General features: G+C 45.9%; 1 protein-coding gene across 1 annotated transcript in view; it reads left to right on the top strand.

Annotated features, from left to right (window-relative positions):
* The first annotated feature begins 4099 nt into the window (after positions 1-4099).
* Positions 4100-13545, top strand: part of GRK2 (G protein-coupled receptor kinase 2) — a 43301-nt gene continuing 33855 nt past the window's right edge. The window contains exon 1 of the mRNA XM_060772143.2: positions 4100-4337. Within this exon, the coding sequence (XP_060628126.1) occupies positions 4225-4337 (113 nt within the window). The 5' untranslated portion in view covers positions 4100-4224. The remainder of the gene's footprint in view (positions 4338-13545) is intronic.

Raw genomic sequence — 13545 nt, 5'->3', positions numbered from 1 at the left:
TGACCCACTTTACTTCCTGGTGCAGCTTAGGGAAAGATGGACCATGGATGATGGGATTTGCAGTACTTTCAACTGATTCAGCTCCCACAGTCCACTGTGATGCCCACCAAAGATGGAACCGAACCAAACTTGGCACGCAGAACCCCCATGACCCACTTTACATCATGGTGTGGTTTGGAGGAGTATGGGCCATTGATGATGGGATTTGCAGTACCTTCACTCACTTCCAGAGATCACCGCAACCCTCATGAATGATGGATCTGGACTAAACTTTGCACACAGAACCAATGTGGACTACTTTATGTTCTGGTGCAATATGGTGGGGGGACCAGCTGCGGATGATGGGATTTGCAGTATCTTCATCCAATACACTTCCCACACACCCACACAAATGGCAGAACTGGACCAAACTTGGCACACAGGACCCCCATGACCCACTTTACATCCTGGTGCAGTTTGGAGGAAGCAGGACCATGGATGATGGGACTTTCAGTACCTTCACTCACTTCCTCAGATCACTGAAACACACACCATTGATGGATCAAGACCAAACTTGGCACACAGAGCCCCCATGACCCTGGTGTTGTTTGGAATAGGATGGACCATTGACAATGGGACTTGCATATGGAGGTTGTAGTTCATTGCAGCCACTGAACCCAGCCGACATTGGATCTAGACTAAACTTGGAGCACAGACAAACAATGTCTTTCTCAAATAACCTGGGCACCGCTGGATCCCCAAGCTAGTAAAACATAAAATAAGACACTACATATTTACACACAGGGGATCAGTGGATACCAGGGGGGTCCTAATCTCGGGAGCTGGGGTACCCACAGAGGCAAGTGCTGGCTCGGGGTTAGTTGGGGTGAAGGGAGGTTATGTTCTGGGGAAAAGAAGGCAAGGGGCCATGCTCTGAGGACTATGGGGCCAAGCGGTTAACGGGGCCAGCTGTCAGAAGCAAAAGGAGAGAGAAAAGGACACTGGAGGCAAGGATACAAAGAATCAAAATATAAGGATAATGCACCACAGTGCATATTTATTGAAAGGTGTTATTTTGTAATAAAATGGGGGGAATAATGTTGCAAGAAGTATAGCTGGTGGCTACAGCGGGGCTCCTCCGAACATCCACATAATTCATCTCCGCAAGGCTCCCGTTTGCCACAGCTCTCTCTACCACAGCTTCAGCAATCTAATTTATTAATAATTTGACCGGGGGGGGGGGGGGGGGTCAGTGCTCGACAGCTCATTCATTATGTTTGCTTTTTCCAGCTACTTGATAAACTTATTTTCAGTATCACTTCAACAAAGTGTATTCTATCTTCACAAACCTCAGTCGCAAATACAACTATTAAAAAAAAATCCAAAACACTTCTGGTCCCAAGTATTTTGGACTGGATCTACACTTGCCATTTAACACAGTTTTAATTGCATTATGATCAGGATATAGTCAGACCCATACATTGCAGTTGAATGCTCTTTGACTGTAGGTGAACTATAAATCCCAGCAACTACAACTCCCACAACACAGGGTGAGCTCCTGCTGTTAGGCCGAGCTTCTGCCAACCTAGCAGTTTGAAAATAGGTACCTCTTCTGAGGGAAGGGAATGGTGCTCCATGCAGTCATGCTGACCACATGACAGACAATGCCGGCTCTTTGGCTTAGAAATGGAGATGAGCACCACCCCCAGATTCAGACACAACTAAACTTGATGTCAGGGAAAACCTAACCCTTTACCCGTAACTCCCAAATGACAAAATCAATCCTCCCAAGCCCACCAGTATTCAGATTTGGCCGTATCGGGTATTTGTGCCCAATTTGGTCCAGTGAATAAAAACACGTCTTGCATATCAGATATTTACCATACATTACGATTCATAACAGTAGCAAAATTACAGTTCTGAAGTAGCAACAAAAATAATTTTACATTTGGGGGTTACCACAACATGAGGAACTGTATTAAGGGGTCGTGGCATTAGGAAGGTTGAGAACCACTGCCGTATATAAATACAGTAAGTAAATAAATAATGCAACTGCAACTGCAACTTCACTGAACTGTACCATTCCTATGGATCTACACAGACCACGGAATGCAGATTCAAATGGCATTATATTTTATGTGTTTCGAGTTCTACAGCAGTGTAGATTCTGGCCCTTCTCTTTTTATCACTCAGCCCCAAAGGATGGAATGCATTGGGTGGTTGTAGGTTTTCTGGGCTGTATGGCCATGTTCTAGAAGCATTCTCTACAGATTTTTCACCTGCATCTATGGCAGGCATCCTCAGAGGTTGTGAGGTCTGTCGGAAACTAGGCATGTGAAGTTTATATATCTCTGGAATTTCTAGGGCGGGAGAAAGAACTCTTGTCTGCTTGAAGCAAGTGTGAATGTTGCAGTTGGCCACCTTGATTCTCATTTAATGGCCTTGCAGCTTCAAAGCCTGGCTGTTCCCTGCCTGGGGGAATCCTTAGTTTATTTATTTATTTATTTACTTTATTATATACTGCTTTTCTCAGCCCTGAGGAGGTGTTAGCTGGCCCTGATTGTTTCTTATATATATTCCACAGATATATAAACCTCACTTGCCTAGTTTCCATCAGATCCCTCAAACTCTGAGGATTCCTGGCATAGATGTGGGTGAAATGGATTTTATATGTATTTATGATGTGTTTTAATTTTTTATTGAGATATGCGTTTACATATGGCATGTAATAGTTGCTGGTTTGTATGCCACCCTGAGTCACCTTCGGGCTGAAATGGGCGGGATAGAAATGTCATAAATAAACAAATAAATAAAATAAATGTCAGGAGAGAATGCTTCTAGAACATGGCCATATAGCCCAGAAAACTCACAGCAACCAAGTGATTCCAACCATGAAAGCCTTCAACAACATTTTGCACAAGCGGGTCTCATTCACCTCCTTTGTTTGGAGGTATTAGCTGGCCCTGATTGTTTCCCGTCTGGAATTCTCCTGTCAGAAAAGAATGCTTCTGGAACATGGCCACACAGCCCGAAAAACCTACAACAACCCAGTGATTCTGGCCATGAAAGCCTTCGACAACATTTTGCATTCATCTTCTTGTCCTGTTTCTGACCCTCACACAAGCCTAGACAGTACTCCGCCCACAAGTGGGGTCTCACTCACCTCCTTTGTTTGTAGGTGTTAGCTGGCCCTGATTGTTTCCTGTCTGGAATTCACTCCCCTCCTTCGTTTGGAGGTGTTAGCTGGCCCTGACTGTGTCCTGTCTTGAATTCTCCTGTCAGGAGAGAATGCTTCTGGAACATGGCCACACAGCCTGAAAAACCTACAACAACCCAGTGATCCCGACCTTGAAAGCCTTCGACGAGGCATGGGCTGTATTCCCAGCACCCTTTCCATGCAGGGCACCCTCTCCCTCGCGCCTGTCCCGCTGTAGCGATATCAGGCAGGGTCCTTGCGCAGAGAGGCCCGTTAGGCCTCGGGGCGCTCCTCGATTTGCTCCCTTCCTCTCAGACACACAAAACAGTCTCCTCCGCCCGCGGCGCATTGGCTTCAGGCGCCGAACATGAAGCCGAGGCGGCGATCCCCGCCGCGGCCTGCAGGGGGCGCGCCGAAGCGGGCTGTGTCCAGAGCCCTTCCCCGCCTGCCTGCCTGCCTCTCTCTCTGAAGTGGGGGAAAGGAGCCGCGGCAGCAGCAGCAGCAGGGACAGAGAGGGCGGCGTTCTCGGGTCGCAGCCCTCCGAGGAAGGGGAAGCGCGCGGGCCTGCCTTCCTGCCTTCCTTCCGTCCTCTCGATGCCTTGCGTGAGGCGCTGACAGACCCGCCGTGTTGACAGCAGCAGGAGGAAGAGGAGGAAGCCGTCCCTCCTTTTCGCCCGCATCCCGGGAGGAAGCGAAGGGGAAAAGGGGGCTGAGGGCACCCCCTTCCTCCTCCTTCTTCTTCCTCCTCCTCCTCTTCCTCCTGGCGATGTGGGTCCGCTTGTGAGAAGGTTGGGGGGGCCCTCTCCGCCGCCTCAGCCTCAGGCAAGGAGAGAGAGAGAGGGAGAGGGAGAGAGGGAGAGAGGAGCCGCCGCAGAGGCCGCGAGCATCGCTTGTGCGGGGAGAGGGAGGGAGGGAGGGAAGGGGAGCGCGCGCGAGGGAAGGGAAGGGAAGGGAGCGCGCGAGCGAGCGAGCGAGGAGGAAGAAGGAGAAGAAGGAGGCGAAGGGGGAAAGGGACGCCGAAGGAAGGAGAAGGAACCTTTCCTGGCAAGATGGCCGACTTGGAGGCTGTGCTCGCCGACGTGAGCTACTTGATGGCCATGGAGAAGAGCAAATCCACTCCCGCCGCCCGAGCCAGCAAGAAGATCGTCCTCCCTGAGCCCAGGTGAGACAGAGGCAGAGAGAGAGGAAGGGCCAAGCAGGCGAGCAGGTGTGGGGCCCACGCGGGAAGGCAGGCGCCCCCTCCCAGCTCCCCTCCTGTTTTGGAAGGGCCTTGGGGGGTCTCCAGAGCAGCATCGGGCGGAGAAAGGGCTCCCCGAAGCGGCGCCTTGTTGCCTTACCAACGCGGGTGCCTGATGAGCATGATGACGGCTTGTCAGGGCGCTTTTCCCCTGGCTGGGTCTACCCTGTCCTGTCGTGCAGCCTGGGACTGATTGCCCTGCATTATATGTAGACTTTTCATGGGTCTACTACGCTTTTCCCCTGGCTGGGTCTACCCTGTCCTGTCGTGCAGCCTGGGACTGCCTTGTATGATCAGTTTGGAAGGGCATCACACGATTATATGGTCAGTACAGACCCATTCAAGGTTATAAGTAAACATTTCATGGGTCTACTACGCTGTTTTCCTGGCTGGGTCTACCCTGCCCTGTCGTCCAGCTTAGGGATGCCTTGTATGATCAGTTTGGAAGGGCATTATATGATCTCCCTGCATTATATGGTCAGTACAGACCCATTCAAGGCCTGTGATTGCCCTGCATTATAAGTAAACCTTTCATGGGTCTACTACGCTTTTTCCCTGGCTGGGTCTACCCTGCCCTGTCGTGCAGCTTGGGTCTGCCTTGTATGTTCAGTTTGGAAGGGCATCACACGATTATATGGTCAGTACAGACCCATTCAAGGTCTGTGATTGCCCTGCATTATATATAGACTTTTGATGGGTCTACTACACGTTTTCCCTGGCAGGGTCTACCCTGCCCTGTCGTGCAGCTTGGGGCCGCCTTGTATGATCAGTTTGGAAGGGCATTATACCATCGCCCTGCATTATATGGTCAGTACAGACCCATTCAAGGTTATAAGTAAACATTTCATGGGTCTACTACGCTTTTTCCCTGGCTGGGTCTACCCTGCCATGTCCTACAGCTTGGGGCTGCCTTGTGTGATCAGTTTGGAAGGGCATTATACCATCGTCCTGCATTATATGGTTAGTACAGATCCATTCAAGGTTATAAGTGAACCTTTCATGGGTCTACTACGCTTTTTCCCTGGCTGGGTCTACCCTGCCCTGTTGTGCAGCCTGGGACTGCCTTGTATGATCAGTTTGGAAGGGCATTATACCATCACCCTGCATTATATGGTCAATACAAACCCATTCAAGGTCTGTGATTGCCCTGCATTATAAGTAAACCTTTAATGCATCTACTACGCTTTTTCCCTGGCTGGGTCTACCCTGCCATGTCCTACAGCTTGGGGCTGCCTTGTATGATCAGTTTGGAAGGGCATTATACCATCGCCCTGCATTATATGGCCAATACAGACCCATTCAAGGTTATAAGTAAACATTTCATGGGTCTACTACACTTTTTCCCTAGCTGGGTCTACCCTGCCCTGTCCTGCACTTGGGGCTGTTTTGTATGATCAGTTTGGAAGGGCATTATACCATGGTCAATATGGTATGGTATGGTATGGTATGGTATGGTCAATACAGACCCATTCAAGGTCTGCTATCGCCCTTCATTATATGTAGTCCTTTCAAGGGTCTACTACACCTTTTCCTTGTCTGGGTCTACCCTGTCATGTCCTGCAGCTCGGTTTGAAAGAGCATTATACGATTGCCCTGCATTATATGGAGCCCCCCATGTCACAACAGGTTAAACCCTTGTGCTGGCAGGACTGAAGACCAACAGGTCAGAGGTTTGAATCAGGGGAGAGTGCAGATGAGCTCCCTCTGTCAGCTCCAGCTCCCCATGCAAGGCCATGAGAGAAGCCTCCCACAAGGATGGTAAAACATCAAAACATCCAGGCACCCCCTGGACAATGTCCTTGCAGACGACCAGTTCTGTCACACCAGAAGCGACTTGCAGTTTCTCAAGCCGCTCCTGATACAGAGGAAAAAAATATGGCCATGCAGACCCATTAAAGGTCTATGATCGCCCTGTATTATATGTAGACCTTTAATGGGCCTACTATGCTTTTTCCCTGGCTGGGTCTACTCTGCCCTGTCGTGCAGTTTGGGACTGCCTGATATGATTGCCCAACATTATATGCAGGGTAGACCCAGCCATACAAAAATGTCCTGACAACCCATCACCATCATTATCATGGACCCGTGTTGGTTTACTCATGAACTTTAAGTGGTTAACCAAATCCCCATGTTAAGTCTATGAGAAGCAAAAATTAAACACGTCCCTCCAGATTTGCAAACACTATCTCAAGCAAATTTTGACAATTTATTCACACTGTCATTAGCTGATATAGTGGAAGCAACCACCCTGCATTATATGGTCAGTGCAGACCCATTCAAGTTCTATGATCACCCAGCATTATATGTAGACCTTTCATGGGTCTACTACGCTGGGCACATACAATGCAAGGCAATCATAGACCTTTTAGTGGGTCTGCCCTGACCCATATAATGCAGGGCTATCATCTAATGCCCTTCCAAACTGCAAGATATATCAGAGTAGATCCAGCCTCTGTTTCCTGATTCCTCCTTCAGCCCGGATCTCTGGATTTTATGGCCCCACGGCAGGCAGACACTCTCCTGCCCTGTTCTCAAGGGAACCACCCTCCTCCACCCGTTTTCTCCCCTCCGAATGTCAACATCTCCCCGCTCATCGCAGTCCTTTCTTGGTATCTTGTCTGCAGTTGTTAACCCCTTGCAAGGAGGAAGGGAAAAAAAGGGGGGGAGGGGATAAACCAAGCTCTGTTGAAGTGGTGTTTTCTAGACCAGGCTCTCTCTACATTGACAGGGTGTTTTTTTCAGAGCCTCTGAATGTTTTCCTTCTGAAGAGGATACACACAGCCTGGCTCTGGCAGTCGTGCCCCGGGGTCATCCTCGTGATACCCTAACCACGGCCTCCTCTTTCTTCCTTGGCATTCACTGCAAGGCAGTGGGGCCTTTGTTGCTTGTGCAAAAATAAATCTCTCAGAGAGGGCACCTAGCTGTATGTTCCTGTGGGTCCCTTGCAGGAATTTCCCTGGCTCCCAGGCCTCCTTCCGCTACCCTTGGTGTTGCTCTGAATGCAAGGGAGATCGGAAGGTGGTAAACATTGCAGCTCTGTGCAAAAGCACCGCAAGGTCACGGACGTGCAGCTTGTCTTAAGAGGAGATGTATGTGACAAGCTCTCTGATTAATATTATGGCTCTAGTTCCCAAAAGGTAGAAGGGGGGGATTTTAGAACATTGACCCCCCGAATTCTGTCTGGTGATCCATATTGGTCAGAGGATCACAGTTCGGTTTGACTTACTCATAGCTCTGGGTGCATTCACACTGTAGAATTAATGCTGTTCGACACCATTTTAACTGCTATGGGATCCTGGGAGTTGTCCTTTTACGAGATTTTTAGTCTCTGCCCAAGAGAACTGATGCTTTACCAAACTACAACTGCCATGATTCCATAACATTGAGCCATGGCAGTTCATGTGTGAGACAGCATTAATTCTGCAGTTTATACATAACCTCTGCTTTCCAAAGGCAGCATGGTTGGATCTGAGGGGTGTGCTGTACCCTTAATGCTTAGGCCCAAAAGGCAAGACCACCTCTGTCTTTACCCCATGCTTCTACCTTCATGTGACACCTTGCGCTACACTGCCCTTCCCCACTCCAGCAAGTCACCTTGGCTTTTCTAAGGGGCAAGTCTGTGAAGATAGAGCTTCCCCTGTCATTGAAGGAAAGCGAAGTGATGGTCTCTGAGGAAGATCAAAAGGAACTCTTGGAGCAAGAAATGGCAGCTGCTCTTTCAGAGGATAAAGCAAACATGTTGCCATGGCAGTCCCAGCAGTCTTTGTGCTCTTCATATGGCTGTTGCTTTTTAGTGTTGAAGTGCCCACGTGGGAACTTTTTACGTGACATTGTGTAACCTTAAGAGGAATTCTTTTGAAGGTAAGGGAAACCAAACAGCTTCTTAGTTGCTCCCCATCTCAGCCAGCAGCTTCCTCACAGAGGCCTTTCTTGGCCTCTGTTACATCGCTTTGAGGGCATCTTAGGAGTACTATCTTGAAGCTGCAGAGCTAAATTTTGTTTGTCCTGCCTCATTCAGCTTTGTGTAACCTCTCACTCAGCCACTTCTGTGCCAAAACCACACATAACTTGCCTGTTTGCTCCCCTCCTCCCCTAACAAGAGCTAAGTTGGATCAGACCCAAGCCTTATGGAGTCTTGCTTTCTCACAATAGTCATTCAGAGGCATAACACCTTGGCAGAAGATAGCTGTCATGACTACTAGCCATGGATAACAGTATCCTACATTAATTTGGCTAATCCTTTTTAAAGACATCTGGTTTGGTGCATTCTGAAGAAGTGCTTCCTTTTATCTGTGCTAAATTTCCCATAATTTAACTTCCCTGGTTGACCTTGGGTTCCTGCATGAGAGAATGAAAATAACTTCACCCTCCAGACTTTCCCTAGCATGTACATATTATACAGCACTGTTGTGTCATCAATTTCCCCCCTAAGCTGGAGAGCCTTAGCCATTCCTCAGTTGCTCTGGCCCTTGTCATGTTTTTGTGGCTCTCTTCTGCACCTTTTTCAGCATTATTTTTGCATAAAGCAGTAGCCATTTTTTCAGGGGTGGAGAAATAAGAGGTAATTTTGATGTTGATCAAATTGCAGAAGGAGACAATTGTGACACTTTCCTATTGGAAAAAAATGACAATTTTAAAATAGTCAAGGGATTGGATTGCCAAGGTGGGAAGCAAGGCCATGCTCTGTGAAGAAGACTATAGGGATTTTAAAGCCTACAGGGAAACCTCGTCATAGTAGGGAGCTTACTGAGGTGCAGAAATAGTCCCATATGCTGGGCTAATGAGCATAGCATGGGGATGTCAAAGGTAAACACAGAGCTTTGCAAGTTTAGATTCAAGACATCAACTGGAAAATGAAATGGGAAATGAGTTATTTTACGGAGAGGATGGGAAAATCTGTACCTGCTGCTTCACGTGTCTTGGTAAAGGAAACTTTCATTTTGAAGTATGATCCACCACCACTACCTCTGCTCTCCATTGTGGAAACTGTTGAGGATAAAAACAGTAGAAATGCCAAAATTGACTAGAATTGAATACAATAAGGTGGAGGCTGAAGGAATTCTTAATTCCCCTCATCTGAACAAATTGAATGCATAGGCCTCAGGCATAGCCAAGATGAAATCATAAAATGGAGGAAAGTAGATTTTGATGAGAAAAGGAGCAGGATAGCTTTTCTGTATTACAATGTAGAAATCTTGCACTTTATTTCCTACATGATTTGTTCAATATTTGGCAGTCATTGAGACATATATAAAAAAACCACCATAAGATAGGAAAACCCACACCTTGTTCACTGGAAATTAAATGTCCTTCCGCAACCTACTGGAAATTCAGTTTACTACCTCCATTCTAACCCACAGTGTCAGGTTTGACAAGATCTTACTTAACCTTTTTCTTATATATCAGAAAGCCTAGGAGACTGTTTTTTCAAAAAGCAAGATTCTGGAAAGTGATTTTGTTTTGTATTAATTTCTCTGCTTGTCTTAGGGAAGTTATGCTCTTGGCAGCACACCACTCTACCCACAAATTGTGTGTGTACTTGTCAATTTCACTAATTTCAAAGGGTTTTCATAGGTAAGGACTACTCAGAGGCGAGTTTGCCAGTTCCTTCCTTTAAAATACAGTCTGTAACAACTGGTATTCATTGGCGGTCTCCCATTCAAATGCCAAGCAGGACAGACTCTGCTTACCTTTAAAGATCAGATGATATCTGGTATCTTTAGGGTATTTAGACATTACTGTGCTGTATTTCTCAGAGACAGGGTATTCACAGTGCATCATTCTGTGACTTACAGAAACCACGAGCAGTATACTTCCAGCACACTCTTATTTTCCTGGTCATTTTTTCATGGGCAGTTGATCTAAAGACTTCTTTTAAAAATGTGTTCAATATAGAGCATATTGCCAGAATCAAGAGTGAGGCTTCCATTCTCCAAAGGTTATTTTCCAACTATAGTAGAAATAGAGGGATGTCTTCAGTAGGCTGAGGGCATAGATCCTGTAGAAGAAACCTCAGCGGAGCTGCTGGAAAGACAGCATAGGGTAGGCTGCATTCATTATTGTATTAGTAGGAATGTATACATTTTTGTTACTTTTGTCTTCTAAGGTGATGGTGGGAAGAATGGAAGGTGCAGTCCAGATGTTGTTGAATTGCAACATTATCATCCCCAGCTAGTGTTGAGGAGTGGTATATTTGCAGTTCCTCTATAGGAGGCCCATATGTTCCCAGCACTGCACTGAGTAATTCAGATGCAGCGTTTTATCTTCACAACAATCTTTTAGTAATAATATTTCTTACCTTCCTCTCGTTGCGGTGGGTTACAGAATAATTAAAACACATAGACATTGTAAAAGAATGCTACAGAACACATATTAAAATGTACTTCTATAAAAGCTACATATTTAAATGTATTTCTATAAAATACATGTTAAAACTCACAAAACAGAGATTATACAAAGGACACAAATTTAAAATTCATGCTTACAGACTGGATGGCTGGGCCTGCCAGAAGAAATGGGTCTTGTTTGTACATTCTGACAGTTAATTTAGCTGTCAGAGTTCTTCTGGCAGGTCGTTCCACAGTCTTGGGGCAACTGATTAAAAGGTCCTCTGAGTGGTTGTCTCTTTTGAGATAGATTTGACTAACATTTGTCATCCTTGGAGCCTACAGGTATTTGGGACTTCAGCTCCTTCCCAAAGATAGCTAATACAGCTAGTGTTAAAGGATTTGGGGAACAGAAATCCAAAACATTAGGAAAATCAAGGATTGAGAACAACAAAATTAGACCAAAACACTGCAAATCTGCAACAACTACTCTGTGAGGATTTGAATCTAAATTTCATCCAAGCCCATTGCCTTTCCCCCTATTATGAAAGAGAAGAACTGGAAGGCTAATATATGTCACAAGAGGAAGCAAATGAAACTGAGAAATGGTCTTAGTGCTTTGTTTATTTATTGCATGATATCTCACTTCCAATGATGTCAAGGTCCGCCTACTTAGTTCCTCTCTATCTCTTCATAACAACAGTCTTGGGGGTTAGGTTAAGCTGAGCTTGTCCGATTAGCAGTGGCCATTGGGTGGGTTTCACAGCTTAGAGTAGTTCATATCTTTTCAGCTTAGTGTGGTATGTTACCGATTTTGCACAGAGGGGAATCAGGGGTCAGGAAAAATAAGGTCACCCTGTCTTCTACTAAGAAACACCTAAGTCCCTCCCATCAGCTTCCTTTAATAAGCTCTGACAGACTACTTTTTCTCCTCTAGGATCATGCTAGTTGATACTTTATGTGGTGCAATGTCTCAAGTCTTTCCTGCCAAATTCACAGGCTTGTGCCAGAAGAAGAGATGGATTTCTGCTGCCAGCAAAGGCTGTCACCTTTGATTGTTAACCTGTTGGATCTGCTGCAGTGTAAGCAGGTGCCACAGAGAATGAAAATTCTGGTAACCTATGTCCTGAGTTTTTTTGCACTTTCCACAGCTTTGCCTTTTCTCATAGGTTTTGATAGGGGTTGAATGAATGAATTTCATTGTTACCATCACAGTCCAAGAGTATGGTGTTGGAACTGTGTCAGGTCAGTGTGGTTATTGCATTGATGAGAAGACAGAATTCAAATGCAGAGGGGTTGTCGGGGTGAGGGCGAAGCTATTTTAAAAGGGTAAGGGAAGTTTTGCTATTCTCATTGCTGCAGTACGCAATGTTGTTTTCCTGTCAAGAGAACTGAAATATTTTATGTACATTTATTTCCTTTCCTTGTGATTGGATATGAAGCCAACCAGTGTTCCCTGCCGTCAGGCTGTCTTGTCTTCCAATCCACAAGAGCATAAAGATGGAAATAATAATAATAAACCAGCTCCAATGCCCAGGGATACTCGCAAGCAACTTCCCACTTCCTCCCCAATGGCCTTTCAGCGAATAAGAGCATTGTCAACAGCTGGCTGATTATTTTTAGTAGTAACTGCCTCTCATTAAGAGTCTGTGTAAGGAACTCAAAGGAGCTGACTTTCTCCATAGCCCTCCTTTGCTTTGATCTTGTATTCTATCTTACTAAAGGACAAACTGAGGCCGGAATCAGCACATCTGGACCAGATATCTAAAGCCTTGGGTATCAACCCCATATCAGGCAACTGTCTTTGGAAGGTCCAACATTAGTCCTGTAACACAAAAGTGTACAATCTGTTTACTAGACTTTTCCACCAAAGAGGCACATGTTGGGCATCTGTGACTTGGAACAAACTGCTTCTTATAAACCTTTCCTTTTCTGCTTGCCTGGAGTAGATACTTGTTCACCAGAAGTGAACAAGAGGCTTAATTTTTTTTTGCAAATCTGGTTTAAATGGAGTGGTGTTTTGTTTTGTTTTTTTGGAGGGGGGCAAAGCAATTGAGCTTGGAGACCTAGGTTCAGTTCCCTGCCTGGCATGGAAAGGGAGTAGTGATCCTGTTTGCCTACCTTAACAGGATGCTAGAAAAATAACCAGATAAAGAATCTTAACTCCTTTTTCTACACAAGGCACTTTATGTAATAATATTAATAGTATCATTCAGCTGGTCCTGCCCCCTGGAGAGGGTTGTCATGGAAATGTTTGAGACGCATTATTCCAATCCTATAGCAGCAGCAGGCACCAGAAATATATCCATCCTCCTCCCTACCCCTACTCAATCATAGGATCTTCTTTCTCTATGACTGAGTAGACCCTGTAGGTCATTAACATGAAGCTTCAGAGCCCTTAAGAATATCACCTTTCCTGTGTACCAAAGAAAAATCTCCTGTTTCATAATAACCCTAGAAGGGGGTTGGTGAGGCCTAAACAACTCCTGTTATTTACTAGTGGACAAAATCCAAGAAACTATTCATTTGGCTTCCTTCCCTTTGGGAACAGAAGCAAATGTCTCATCGAGTCAGGCAAAGCTTTGCCCCCCTAGGGGGAATCCCTGGCCTTAACCCCCACAGCATTTTTAATACTGTTCTCCTGTAGGGTCCAGAATCAGGCAGAAAATACTGTATTTGCTGCTCAGCAAATCTTTTTGGACAGGGAAATAAATAAAGAATATCTTTCTGCCATTCTCTAAGGAGGATGCAGTACTTTCTCCAGACAAAAGCTTCTCTTCTCTCTGTTTTCCAGTTGATAGTGTGGG

The sequence above is a fragment of the Anolis sagrei genome, chromosome 1, assembly GCF_037176765.1.
Source record: "Anolis sagrei isolate rAnoSag1 chromosome 1, rAnoSag1.mat, whole genome shotgun sequence".
Classification (NCBI taxonomy): Eukaryota; Metazoa; Chordata; class Lepidosauria; order Squamata; family Dactyloidae; genus Anolis; species Anolis sagrei.
The sequence above is the reverse complement of the archived record's forward strand: the minus strand, read 5'-3'. Positions and strand labels throughout refer to the sequence as shown.